Source organism: Pipistrellus hanaki, assembly GCF_964339955.1.
Source record: "Pipistrellus hanaki genome assembly, chromosome: 13".
NCBI classification, from domain to species: domain Eukaryota; kingdom Metazoa; phylum Chordata; class Mammalia; order Chiroptera; family Vespertilionidae; genus Pipistrellus; species Pipistrellus hanaki.
Window position 1 is genome coordinate 37,350,435 of NC_140515.1, and position 12,741 is coordinate 37,363,175.

The 12,741-nt window shown below is 36.6% G+C and overlaps 1 protein-coding gene across 3 annotated transcripts in view; it reads right to left on the minus strand.

Moving 5' to 3' along the window:
- NEK11 (NIMA related kinase 11) overlaps positions 1-12,741 on the minus strand; it is a 131,826-nt gene that overhangs the window by 83,689 nt on the left and 35,396 nt on the right. For all 3 annotated transcript variants that reach the window (XM_084902130.1, XM_084902131.1, XM_084902129.1), the window contains exon 4: positions 6,651-6,769. In XM_084902130.1, the coding sequence (XP_084758256.1) occupies positions 6,651-6,769 (119 nt within the window). The remainder of the gene's footprint in view (positions 1-6,650; positions 6,770-12,741) is intronic.

Sequence of the window (12,741 nt, forward strand, 5' to 3'; positions counted from 1 at the left end):
GAATAAGGACATATATGTAACACTTTAATCAACAAAGAAAAAAAAGAATATATAATTTCATGCAAAAATGTAAAATTTTAAAATCTTACTATACATAACATATATGGGTGGCATGATAGCTCAGTTGATTAGAGCATCGTCCCAATACACCAAGGTTGCAGGCTCAATTCAGGATGAAGACACATATAAGAATCAATGAATGAATGCATAAATAAGCAGAACAACAAATTAATCTCTCAATCTCTCTTTCTCTGCCTTCCTCTTGCTCTCTCAAATCAATCAATCAATAAAAAATTAAAAATATATAAGGGTCTATGTGATGTAATTCACACATAAATATACATTCCCAAAGATATATATTTAAATGTTTAAAAGCAACAAAGCCTCAACAATTTCTTGTTTCCCTAAGGAAATAGATTTTTTTAAAAAACAGGTTTCAAGTCAGGAGAACGTGTAATTGGGGGGGGGGGGGGGGGGAATGAGATGTTTTCAACTACTTCAGTAGGCCAGATGCTAATGTGATTTTGTAGTATGATCTACATAGTATCATATCAAGTAATCATACATTCAGTCTTAGACTAATAATCACAAAGCTTTATAGGCTATTATATATAATCTATTTTTTAAGCTGTCCCTTGCAATTAAAAGCATCTTAAGTTGATTCACTTGGTCCCTGCAACTGTTGATTCTAGATCCAAGGAGAGGGTACTAGGTCTCTTTCAGCTACAAGTACCCAGGGAGTCATAATGTCTAAGGGTTTAGACTTTCGAATAGTGATATAGGGAGCCTACCAGGAACCCAGCTACTGTACAATTGGAATAATTAATACAAGCAAGAGAAACTTACTGAAGACTCCTAGACCAGAAGATGAGTTACAGATAATAATACATTAGCAGCCCTCAGGTGTGTGTGAATATATTATTCAGTACTAGATATTTTAAGAAAAAGGCAAATAATGTGTTAGGAAGCAGTTATGAGAATTGGCTGGTGCCATGATGATAGAATAAAAATTTCTATGCAGCAGACCACCTATCAAAGTATTCTGGGCCCTAGCCCGTTTGTCTCAGTGGATAGAGCATCGGCCTGCAGACTGAAGGGTCCCAGGTTTGATTCTGGTCAAGAGCACATGCCCAGGTTGCAGGATCAATCCCCAGTAGGGGGCATGCAAGAGGCAGCCAGTCAACGATTCCCTTTCATCATTGATATTTCTCTCTCTCTTTCTCCTTTTCCTCTCTGAAATCAATAAAAATATATTTTATAATACATGTGGAGGGGTTTGGGATGGGAATGGGAGGATGAAAACAATTATGTGACACCATAATCAATAAAGAAATTAAAAAAAAATATATATATATATATATATATATATATATTTTACAAAAAAAGGAGTAACTTTGTCATAATCATATAGATAGATAGATAGATAGATAGATAGATAGATAGATAGATTTTTAAAAGCCTCTTTTATTGACTTCGTGGTTTCAGTAAGCAAAAATAGTTCCAGCAAGAAAGTCTTATCATCTGCTTGGTTAATATCCTTTCCTTTGAAACATATAAAAATCAAATCTAAGAAATAACAAGGTGCCTAGTAATATAGGTAACTTAGAGAACATCTTCTAAAAAGTTCAAGGTAGCTCTCCCTCCATTATCTCCGATGTCCCACACCATTTCCATGGAAATGGTAGGTCCCTTGCATGATGCCCAAGAGAATTAAGTGTGGCCTGGTGAAGGTTAGATGGCAGCTGTGTTCAGACACATGGTAGAGCTCCTGCCTCCGTCTCCTCTACCAGCCATTTTCTACCTCCTCTGGCCTTCAGAACCACAACAGAGTGAAGCACAGTCTGTGGAGACAGAGTAGGTGTTCTCAGGGTAGGACTGGAGAAGCTATGAACATTGTCTCCTTCAACTCTTCTTGAGCCCGTAATCATTTCTGACACATAAGCTCCCATCCCTAAAAGTCTGTCCTTTAGGTTGTAGGGTCTCAGGTGGGTCTCAGTATCTCCTTGTCAAAGATGCTGGCATAAGCAAGGACTCCTTGGTGATGCATGGCTGAGGTAGCTCCCGTGGCTGGTCTCTGCCACTTGGCCTTCGTCCTAGGTTCTGAGGCACCTGTCTGGCTTCCTCGTTGTTGTTGTGGCTCCCATGAGCATGAGGAGCCGTCTGTGTTGTAAATCAGGGGTAGAGTCAGGTCCTTCTCCAACATAGCTATTGCCAACACAGCAGGAGTTGTCTATGCCTGGCACTGGGGTGGAGCCTCCTTGAAAAAGTGACCTGAGAACATCCTCAAGAAGTGGGTACCAGGCAAAAGCAGGAATCCCAGAGAAAGATAAATATCACATGGTCTCGCTCGTTTGTGGAATAAAATGAACAACAAAAACAGATCCAGGGAGAGAGAAGCATCGATCAGACCATCAAACCTCAGAGGGAAGGTAGGGGATGGTGGGGGTCAGGGAGAGAGATCAACCAAAGGACTTGTATGCATGCATAGAAGCCTAACCATTGGACACAGGCACCAGCGTGGTGAGGGCAGGAGGGGGTTGGTAGGCAAAGGGGGGATAAGGACACATATGTAATACCTTAATCAATAAAGAAAAAAACAACAGGAATCTCCAGTAACACGACACCACAATTTCCTTTGCTTTTCCATCTTCAAACCTAAGGTAGCACACCTCCATCTTCTGACATATCTCCTGACCTGGATTCACAAGTAGGTCTTTTCTCTGGGAGTCTCACTACATTAAAAATAAATCCCTCATACCACCTCTCAGGGAATATTTAGCCTTTCCAACACAGGACTGGCTGGAAATGAGTAGGATGTTAGTGATGAGGCAGTCGCCTCAGAAAAGTGTCTTTGTCCTGGTTTTTCCTTCCCTGTGAAAGCACCCAAATCAGTAAGGCCTCAATGTCACCAGAAAATGGGCTTTCTGCATAGATGCTGTTCTGTCCATTTTTTTAAAAAAAAATCTAGGCTAACTGAACTTCCCCTTCAACAGAAATTATTTGTGGGGGGAGGATTGTTTGCTTTGTTTTGTGGTTTCCATGTTAGCACTGGGGGGGGAGGGCAAAAAAAAAAAAAAAAGATGAACAAGACATTGTTTCTGTCAAGTATTTCCCTTTTGCCCAATTCTGCTGTGGCATCCAGAAAAGATGATGTTTCAGATTAGACAACTGATTGGACCAAAGAGGAAAAAGGCTATTATAGGACTGCACTTTCAGAGAGCACAGGGTTCTAGCTTTATCCAAGGTTCCAAAGTCCCTCAAATACTGGACCAGCCTAGGAATCTGGGGGGAGTCAGTAATGTGCCTCAGAATATAAACAGCTTTAAGAAAACTTAGAGCTGTCTCTGCACCAGAGGTTCAAGTCCACGGGGAGGAAGGAGTATGTATTACATTCTCAAGATAGCTTTTAATGAACTGTGAATATTCACAGTTTTAACATTATTATTTATGAGTGTATGGATTTAGAATATTATTAATATGTAAATAAATCAAATTATAATAAGTACAAGAATTCTCCAAAGGAGTCATAAAAAAATATCTTTATTTCTTCTGTAACATCACTCTTAGTTTTTCTAGGATCTTCTTTATCTGCTCTGCTGCTATACTATAATAGGGGTCTCCAAAGAAACAGACCTATAAGAGATAGACAGAGATAGAGATAGAGACAGAGACAGAGATAGAGACAGAGACAGTGACATATTTATCATGAGGAATTGGCTCACACAATTATAGAGGCTGAGAAGTTTCAAGATTGGCAAGTTGGAGACCTGAGAAAGTGGGTGGTATAATTCAGCCTGAGTCTAAAGGTCTGAGAATAATGGGAGTTTCTGGTCTGCAAACAGTCATATGGTATACACTATTTTGCATCTGCTGCTTTCACCCAGCATCATGTCTCTCAAATGTATATCAATTGTGTATTGTGTTTTTCTTGTTTCTTTTAGAATTACATCAACTTTTAAAAATTTTAATTTATTAATTTTAGAGAGAGAGAGAAGAGAGAGAGAGAGAGAGAGAGAGAGAGAGAGAGAGAACATTGATTTCTTGTTCTACGTATTTATGCATTCATTGGTTGATTCTTATATGTGTCTTGACCATAGATCAAACCTACAACCTTGGCATACAGGGACAACACTCTAACCAACTGAGCTACCCAGCCAGGGCTGTGTATTCTGTTTCTATTCCACAGTAAAATTCCATTGTTTGAAAATACCCAAAAGTTATTTAACTATTTACTTACTGTAAATAGACATTTCTTAGTGTTTGGGCTACTACAAATAAGCTTTCTATGCACATCTTTATACATGTCTTTTGTTGGACACAAGTACTCATTTTCTTTCTGAGGAACATAATTACTGGGTCACAAGATATTTGAATGTTTAGCTTTGGAGTTGTTATTAAGCATTTTTCCCAAGTGGCTATACCAATTTACACCCTAGCAGCAATGTAAGAGAGTTCCAGTAGCTCCATATCCTTGCCAACACTTGTTACTGTCAAGAGGTTGGTGCTGTTTTTTAGCTTTTCTGGTTGCTATGCCCTCACTTCTATATTGAATTACAACCACAAACAACAACATTAAACGGGGCTTAACAGTTTGAAAACTTTCAAATGTATAATATCTCAATACATATTCCCTAAAGCCCTATAAGCAAGCAGAGAGGATCCTGTAAGTAAGCAGAGAGGATCCCATTATTATCCCTGTTTTATAGTTGAGGAAACAAAGGCCCAGAGAGGTTAAGTAGCTTATCCAGGACCATAATAACTACATGGCAGAGATTCTCAATCCTGTGTAGCACAATGATACACAATTTATACAATAGTTATTTGGGTCCATGTTTTATCTCTGCTAGTTTACTAACAGCAATTTAAAGTTAGGCCTTATTTTTAATGTATCATTATTTAATAAATAAAAATTGAAAATTTCTTATTTATATATAAAAACTTTACAGTTGGTCATAATAACATAATGAATAAGAAACACCATGATGGTATTTCAGATTCACAAATATCCAAATATTTAAGCTCCATTTAATGACTTTCTTGGAATGTTGAAGGATTTGAAAAAATTAAATCCTTTCACTCAAGAATTATTTTAAACCCCTTTATTTTATTTATTTATTTATTTTTAAACCCCTTTATTTTAACTAGTACTAAGTAGAACCAAATATATCAAAATATTTGGGTTCCTAAATAAACCAGATTTCAGGATTTTGGGGGGTTATTTTGTTTTGTTTTTGTTAATCCTCTCCCGAAGGTATTTTTTTCCATTGATTTTTAGAGAGAGTTTTGGAAAGGGAGAAAGAGGAAGAGGAAGAGGAAGAGGAAGAGGAAGAGGAAGAAATAAATAAAGAAAGAAAGATCAATGGAAGAGAGACACATTGATTTGTTACTTCCCAAATGAGCCCCAGCCTGGGCCTGGGATTGAACCTGCAACCCAGGTACGTGCCTTTGACCAGGAATTGAACCCCTGGGTCACACCGGCCAGGGCACCAAATTTCAGATTTATATTTTACACACAAAATACCAAAGTTAGCATCCTTATATGTATTGTTTTCCTTATGTATAAGCTAATAAATATGCCATGGATTTATAAAGAAAATAAATCTACAATATCAACTGTATGTATATACACAAATGCCCTACATTCAGCAGCTGTTAGTGGTTTATTAAAATATTATTTTATATTCCTTTATTATTATCCCTTTGGATAGTTTTACATCAATCAAAAGATTGCAAGGGGCTGTCAGTAGGTCAGTGGCTATCTGTATCCTGGAGCATGTGTTTCAGAAGGGTCACGGCAAAGCACAGAACTGTCCAATTACCTTTTATGAGATCAGAAACCACAGACGACACATTTGAACTATCTGATATCCATGGATAGGCAGACCTCGGTGTACCCTATAAATTTCTACTTTTGTTCAATAAGAGTGTTACCAAGTGTTCTGCCCACTCCTAAGCTGAAAGCTAACAGAAACATCTCATAATATCTATTTTCATTTGTCTGTGTATGTACATCTTTTCAAGTCAAACATTTTAACATCTACAACTTCTTATTTGTTTTAAAATACATTTTTTGAAATAGAGATTGTAAATACAAATTACAGACAACTGAACTCATAAAACATACCTTGACCTTCTTCATCAGGTACTTCACATCAAACTGACTTTTGGTCTGAATACCAAACAACATCTTTTGCCTCCATTGCTTAGTTTGCCTTGAGAAGTAAGCTCAGCTAAATGTGCACAGACACATTTCAAGGCGACCATGCAATGCATTTATAGCAACCTAGGGCATTTACAGCTCAAGCTTCTGCAGATATAATAAATCCATAGCATGCTAAAGGTATCTGGAAATCACTTGTAATTCACAGGATATGATCAGATATCAGAAATGTGTTTAATATAATTTTCTGTCTTGTATTCCAAGCCAACTTGATTTGTAGAACAACTACTAAAAAAATGCTTTTCAAGTAAATCTTCTAGACACAATCATTTAACAGTTTTCTCATGGAAAAGTATATTATAGAATGATGTTTAATTACCGTCTTATACCATTTGGTCTTGCTTGCTTTCAGTTCTTTCCCCCCAAATTTCATTTAAAACAGACATGACTGTTTTAAAAAGTTCTGTCCCTTAGTAACAAATGAACATACCTTTCATGCATGTAGTCAACTCCTAGCAGCAGCTGAATAAACCATTCTATTATTTGACCTTCTGAGAAGGTTTTTCCAGCTTCTTTATATTCCTGAATTTTACAGTCCAGATCTCGACCCTGAAACCAAACAGCATGATTTATCATTTTTTCCCCAGTTAATATTTTAAAATCAAATTCTCTCAAATATAGTTAATAAACAGCAGTCACTGTTGTTATAAGAAAGTGAGGGCACACGGTGAAAGGGGTCAGGTAACTATCACTGACCAAGGTTTTGCTTCATCCAGTCACCTCTGCACATTTCAGAATGGAGCTCAGCTCTCTCCCCTGTGTTGTTACTAATTAAACTGTTTTCATTGCTCTAAGTAAATGTATGGTTGTATTTATCTTTGACATCACTCAAGGAAAAAGCTGTTCTAAAGGTTTTTTGTTTTTGTTACATTACCTCAATATTACCTTAAAATTTATTTTTAATGCATTCCATAACATTATGTATTTATATGTACCCACATAAAACTAGGAATAACTTTACTTATGCTTAGAGTTTTACATAACTATAGAACCCTAACATGTATACAAATTAAAAATATAAAGACAGCAAAAATTCAAACTAACAATATTCATATAAAGTAATGATGCTCTTGTGAAAGTAAATTGGTGCTTACATTGGGCATATAGTGCTGACTGCTGGAGTATAGATTCTTTTCACTTCGGCATGCCCAGACTGACCTGGACCTTGGAATGACTTAGCTCTCCTTTTCTCTATTTAACTAGAGCAAAACTCTCAGCAATACAGCAATGTTGATTTATGTGGGGTCCAGACACATGACACACCGTTTAGACAGTTTCTGTCCTACCACTCACAAAAGGATAATACTTGGTGCCCAAATGAATCGTGATCACAAATAACGTGATCTAAAACTGCCCAGCAGAGAATGACGTAAGACCATTCTGATTGTGCTGATCTTAATGTATTTCATCCACCACAGAAATGAAAACACAAAATGTGTTTCTCTTGGAAAACCCCTATATCTGACCCCTTTTACCTTAAAACACAGACATATTAGAGACAATTCAAGAACTGTTCCTCTTAAGAAAAGGATAGGTTAAATGCAATTGTGTTTTGTTTTGGGGGGAGGGTCAACAACACAGGCCCTATGAGGAGAGGAGAGTTATATGTCACATCCATTAGAAGCATAAGAGCCAGACTTTAAGCTACACACAGACTATTCCTGACAGAGCTGTTAGGTGCAAAGGAAGAGCATTTATAGGCAATTAAACAATCAAAAGGAAATTACTTCCAATCAAACATGAAGTCAACAGAACCGGTGATTTGTAATGTATTTTTTATATCCTTTTAGTGCAATATGCAAATGTTTGCCTAGCATGTTCTTTCCTTTGCACAAGGCACGAGAAGTCGAAATGGCATATCAAACCTTCACCTTGCACCCTTGTGCAAATTCAGTTTCCTGCTGAATTTTTCTGGGCAAGGTGATCAAAGCTTGCTGGAATTCACAAATACAGTGAATCAAATATCTGACTCCTTGTCAAAGAGGCCATCGTTTCCTTCTCATTCTCCAAGCCTGTCTTTGTATCGCCTCTCTTTTTAACCCTAGAGTTTATCAAAGTTAGATCACACATTACTGTCATAATGTTTCCATAAGTTGAATAAAACAATTTTGACAATAGATTATTGTAACATCCCATGAAGTAATCACAAAAACTCTTCAGAAGAAAGGCAAGATACGAATGTACATATTTTCCAATCCCAGTTTCCCTTTTCTGTCCCAATGATTCTAGCAAACCTCTCTCTCTCTCTCTCTCTCTCTCTCTCTCTCTCTCTCTCTCTCTCTCTCTCTCTCTCTCACACACACACACACACACACACACACACACACACACCACACGCCTGGCTGGAGTGGCTCAGTGGTTGAGTGTCGACCTATGAACCAGGAGGTCCCTGTTCGATTCCATGTCATGGCAGATGTCCAGGCTGTGGGCTTGATTCCCACTGTGGAGCATGCTGGAGGCAGCTGATCAATGATTCTCTCTCATCACTGATGTTTCTATTGTACTCTTACTCTCCCTTCCTCTCTGAAAACAATAAAAATATATTTTTAAAAAAAAGAAAACAAAACATCTCCTTTCAGTATCCCATTTAGATTCTCTGAATGTAATAAAGTATCTCTAGTGGCAGAAAGATAATTTTATCTACATGTTGCTGTCTCCTTCCTGAATAGCTTCAGATGAGAAGTGTCAGACATGAAGAAAGGAGGGAGGAAGGAAAGAAAGAAGGGAGTTAAGAAAGAAGAAATAAAAAGAAAAAGGAAAAAAGAAAAACTTGCCTTGAAGAAATACCAGTGAAGCTTCCTGATTCAACCTAATGTTCCTTACTTTAGGAAGGTCAGACAGAAGTACAGCAGTTCCTGTGAAAATGGCCTTTGCCTTGGCAGAGCACGTTTCCTGAGTGACATTTATTGTTAGTAATGACAATCACCTCCTTATGCTCTCTCCTCAAGTAGTGAGTACAAGTTGCTTGTCTGCTTCCTGAATTGATATTAAATGTGTGTATAATTTCTTGTGACTAAATATACATATATATTTAGACTATTAAGAAAGTAGGGCCTTTAATAGTAAGTCTCTGAGTGCATCATTAAAGAGAAATACACATTTATATCCTTTTAGTGCAATATGCCTTGCTCTCTGGGTCGAACCATATAAAGAAGGAACAGGCTAATTCTTAGTATTAAGCAAGGACATGTTCAAATGAGAAGAATGCTAAAAGATCAAATAAATCAGGAAGCTGGGTCTTAGCCTTCTCAGGTTACCCTACAATTTTCACTTTGCAAGTTTATCTCCTAGAAAAACTACTTGTTTTGTGTTTATTTTGTTCTTCAATAAACACTCTGTAGATTATTCTCTTAGGATTTAATTAAGGTAATCAAGTCACTCACAGATTAAGACACAACAAATTATGTTCTTATATAACAAAGAAATATAATTTCTTGTGAAGCAGTCTGATTTCAACTCAGCAATATGAAAAGCACTAATTACTTTCTTTCTCTGAGCCATCTTCCAAGTGAAAATCAAATGTTTTTTTTATAAAATATCACACCTCAGTTTGAGAAATTCTTATTATAATATCTGCACATTATGTTTCCTTAACTTGCCTTTGAAAAATAGTTAATTCTTTTATCGCTTTAACAACTTTAATGAAAAGAATACTGACTTTAATTTGAAAATGTTACCCTAAGACAATATTACTGAGAAAAAAATCATTTTCTTCACTAATATTACTCCTTGAAAGTTGCAATAAAAGCCTTGATGTTAACTTCTAAGGTTTTGAAAATCTGTAAATCAAAATGTACCATTTGATGGGTTAATGGTATCTCCTTTCTATCCCCTTCCCAGTTAGGCAACATCAGATTGACTCTGAAATGCCCAGACCTTGAAGACATGAAAGACAATTCAAATACAGACTCTAAACTCCATCTCTAGTGGCCATTAAAAATTTCTAAATCTTCAAAGGATTTGATTTTTAAAAAATAATTTTAAGTCACCAACAGACGTCCTTTCAACCAGTTTAAAAGGCCAAAGTAGAGCCTTCTCAGAAGCTTGAATACAACGTAACTGCAATGTTCAGAGCATATACAAAAGACAAAATAATTTCATGGTTTTAGGGCTAGAAGGAGCTTAAAAAATTATTCGTTTTAAAGTGAAAAAGCTGCCCCTTATTAATTCCCTCGGTTGACATCTTAAACTGTTCCCTCACACTGTACATGTCCTTTAAATTATCTTCTAATTCATCCTTTCAATGGACTTCAAAATTTAGCATGCATAGAATCACTTAAGTGGCTTGTTTAAAATGCATATCCGTCAGCCACACCAACAGATACTCTAACTAAGTAAATCCAAAGAGGAGCAAAGAATATGTATTTTTTTAGCAAGCATCCTAAGTTACTCTGGAACAGATGGTCCATGGACCACACTTAAAGAAAACGCTGCTAAATAATGCAAATGGACCATATACTTAATGTTTCACTCAGGCATAAAAACATTTTATCCAGTAATTTTAAAAATTCCAAAGTAAAAAAAAAAAAAAGTACTTGGGAAAGTCAGGACTGAATAAGAATCATTTTATGATGACACCTTTAAAAAGCCTGTGATGTTACATTTAGGAAAACACCAATAAATGAAGGTAGAGGGGGCAGGGAAAGAAGATCCTCTGTCACTATATTGTAGAACCAGAAAACATTTCCTTAGAAGTTTGGAAGTTCACTGTAATTAAGTGCATAAAAAGCGGGGGGAAACATCAAGCCATATAATGCTCTTAAGTAAAGTAAGAAAATCCAGATCCTAAATAGTTACTAGTGAATGCCAAGTGGTATCATCATGTTTATGTCTGATAATATAAATGAGCATTCCTAGGTTTAGTTGCTAATGTTTTCATTGAATTTATTGGGTTTCACTGTTATTTTACAATAAGTGTTCTTCCTGCTGAGGCAAATGTATATGAACAAGAATAAAATGGGGAAACTCACTTTTATCTTAAGAAGTGGTATGAAATAATACTTTCATCTATAAATCACTGTTTTTTAAAAAATAAATAAATAAACTGTTTAAAGTGGGTTATTCTGATTGTATGGTATTTTTGAATACTTATATTTATATAAAGTCATATGCCAACTAAATCCATACCCCAAATGCCATAAGTGCTACTGGGTTTATGAACTGCTATATATTAGTGCATTTAGTTCCTTTCTTTTAAATGAAACTTGTTTGCTTTTCAATTTTTTCATTAGCAATTTTAAGTAAAAATCAGTGGCCTTATTTTTTTTTATTATTTTTTTTATAATAGGTTAAAATATTTCATAGTTTAAGCAAAGAAAATAAATGGAACAAATAAAATAACTAACTTTGGTATTTATAAAAATCACAAACATTGTGATTTATGTGTATAGAAATGTGAGACACATAATTTATAGCCTGCCCTACTGAATAAACCTTATAGAGTTGACATAGAGCCAAGTCAAGGAGGCCCACCCACTCCAGGATGGAGCTGGCAGGGAAAACCAGCGGGCCTGATGGGCCACACCTCTCTGATGTAATGGTTAGGTCCCTCAACAAGCAGCAATTCCAGCAAAGCAAACCACTGAAGGCAGCCTGACACATGATGGCTATTGCTCACAGCAGGAAGGATGGTGTTTGTGTCCCCCAAAATATATATGCTGAGCCCCTAGCCCTTGTGTGGTAATGTTAGGATGTGGGGCCTTTGGAAGGTTATTAGATCATGGGAGTGGAGCCCTTATGAATGGAATTGTGTTTTTATAAAAGAAACCCACAGAGCTTCCTCCACTCCCACCATGTGAGGACACAGAAAGATGACCATAGACCATCTACAGGCCAGGAATCGGGCCTTCATCAGACCCTGAATCTGCCAGCAACTTGATCTCAGACTTCCAGTCTCCAGAACTGTGAGAAACAGGTTTCTGTTGTTTATAAGCCACAGAATCTATTGTATTTTGCAATGGATGTTTGAACAGACTAAGACAGATGGCCACTAATCAACAGCACAATGGTAAATATCCTGCATGTCTATCGTCCATAAACAACCAATTCTGGAGGCTGGAGCCCCCAGACAGAGCTTCAGGACTATAGCAATGGCTTTGAAAGACAGAAAAAAAGGTTTATCTCTCATTGTAGACCCAATACACATCAAATATGATGTTGTAAGAACTTTCAGAGAGCTAATTAGCCTGGTGGCTACATGTTATTGCCAAGTTCATTTGCAAGAGTCTACTGACACCCACTAGAGTTTTAAGATTGTAAAACTCAACCCACTTACTTGGTGCATTTAAACAGCTTTACATAAACAAGAAGCATAAGAGAAGTTTCAAATGTTCTGTTTTACAATACAAATAGATCCTTGGCAAGTACTTGCCTAAAAGTTGCCATCAGACCCATTAGTGTTAAAAAATATCCCTGCTTCCCTCCTTCTGGCATGAATCTCTACAGTAAAGGCTGCAAATAAAAAACTCAAAGAGGTAAAAATTAGCTTGCTTACTAAATGTAATGGGAAAGGGGAGAAAGGA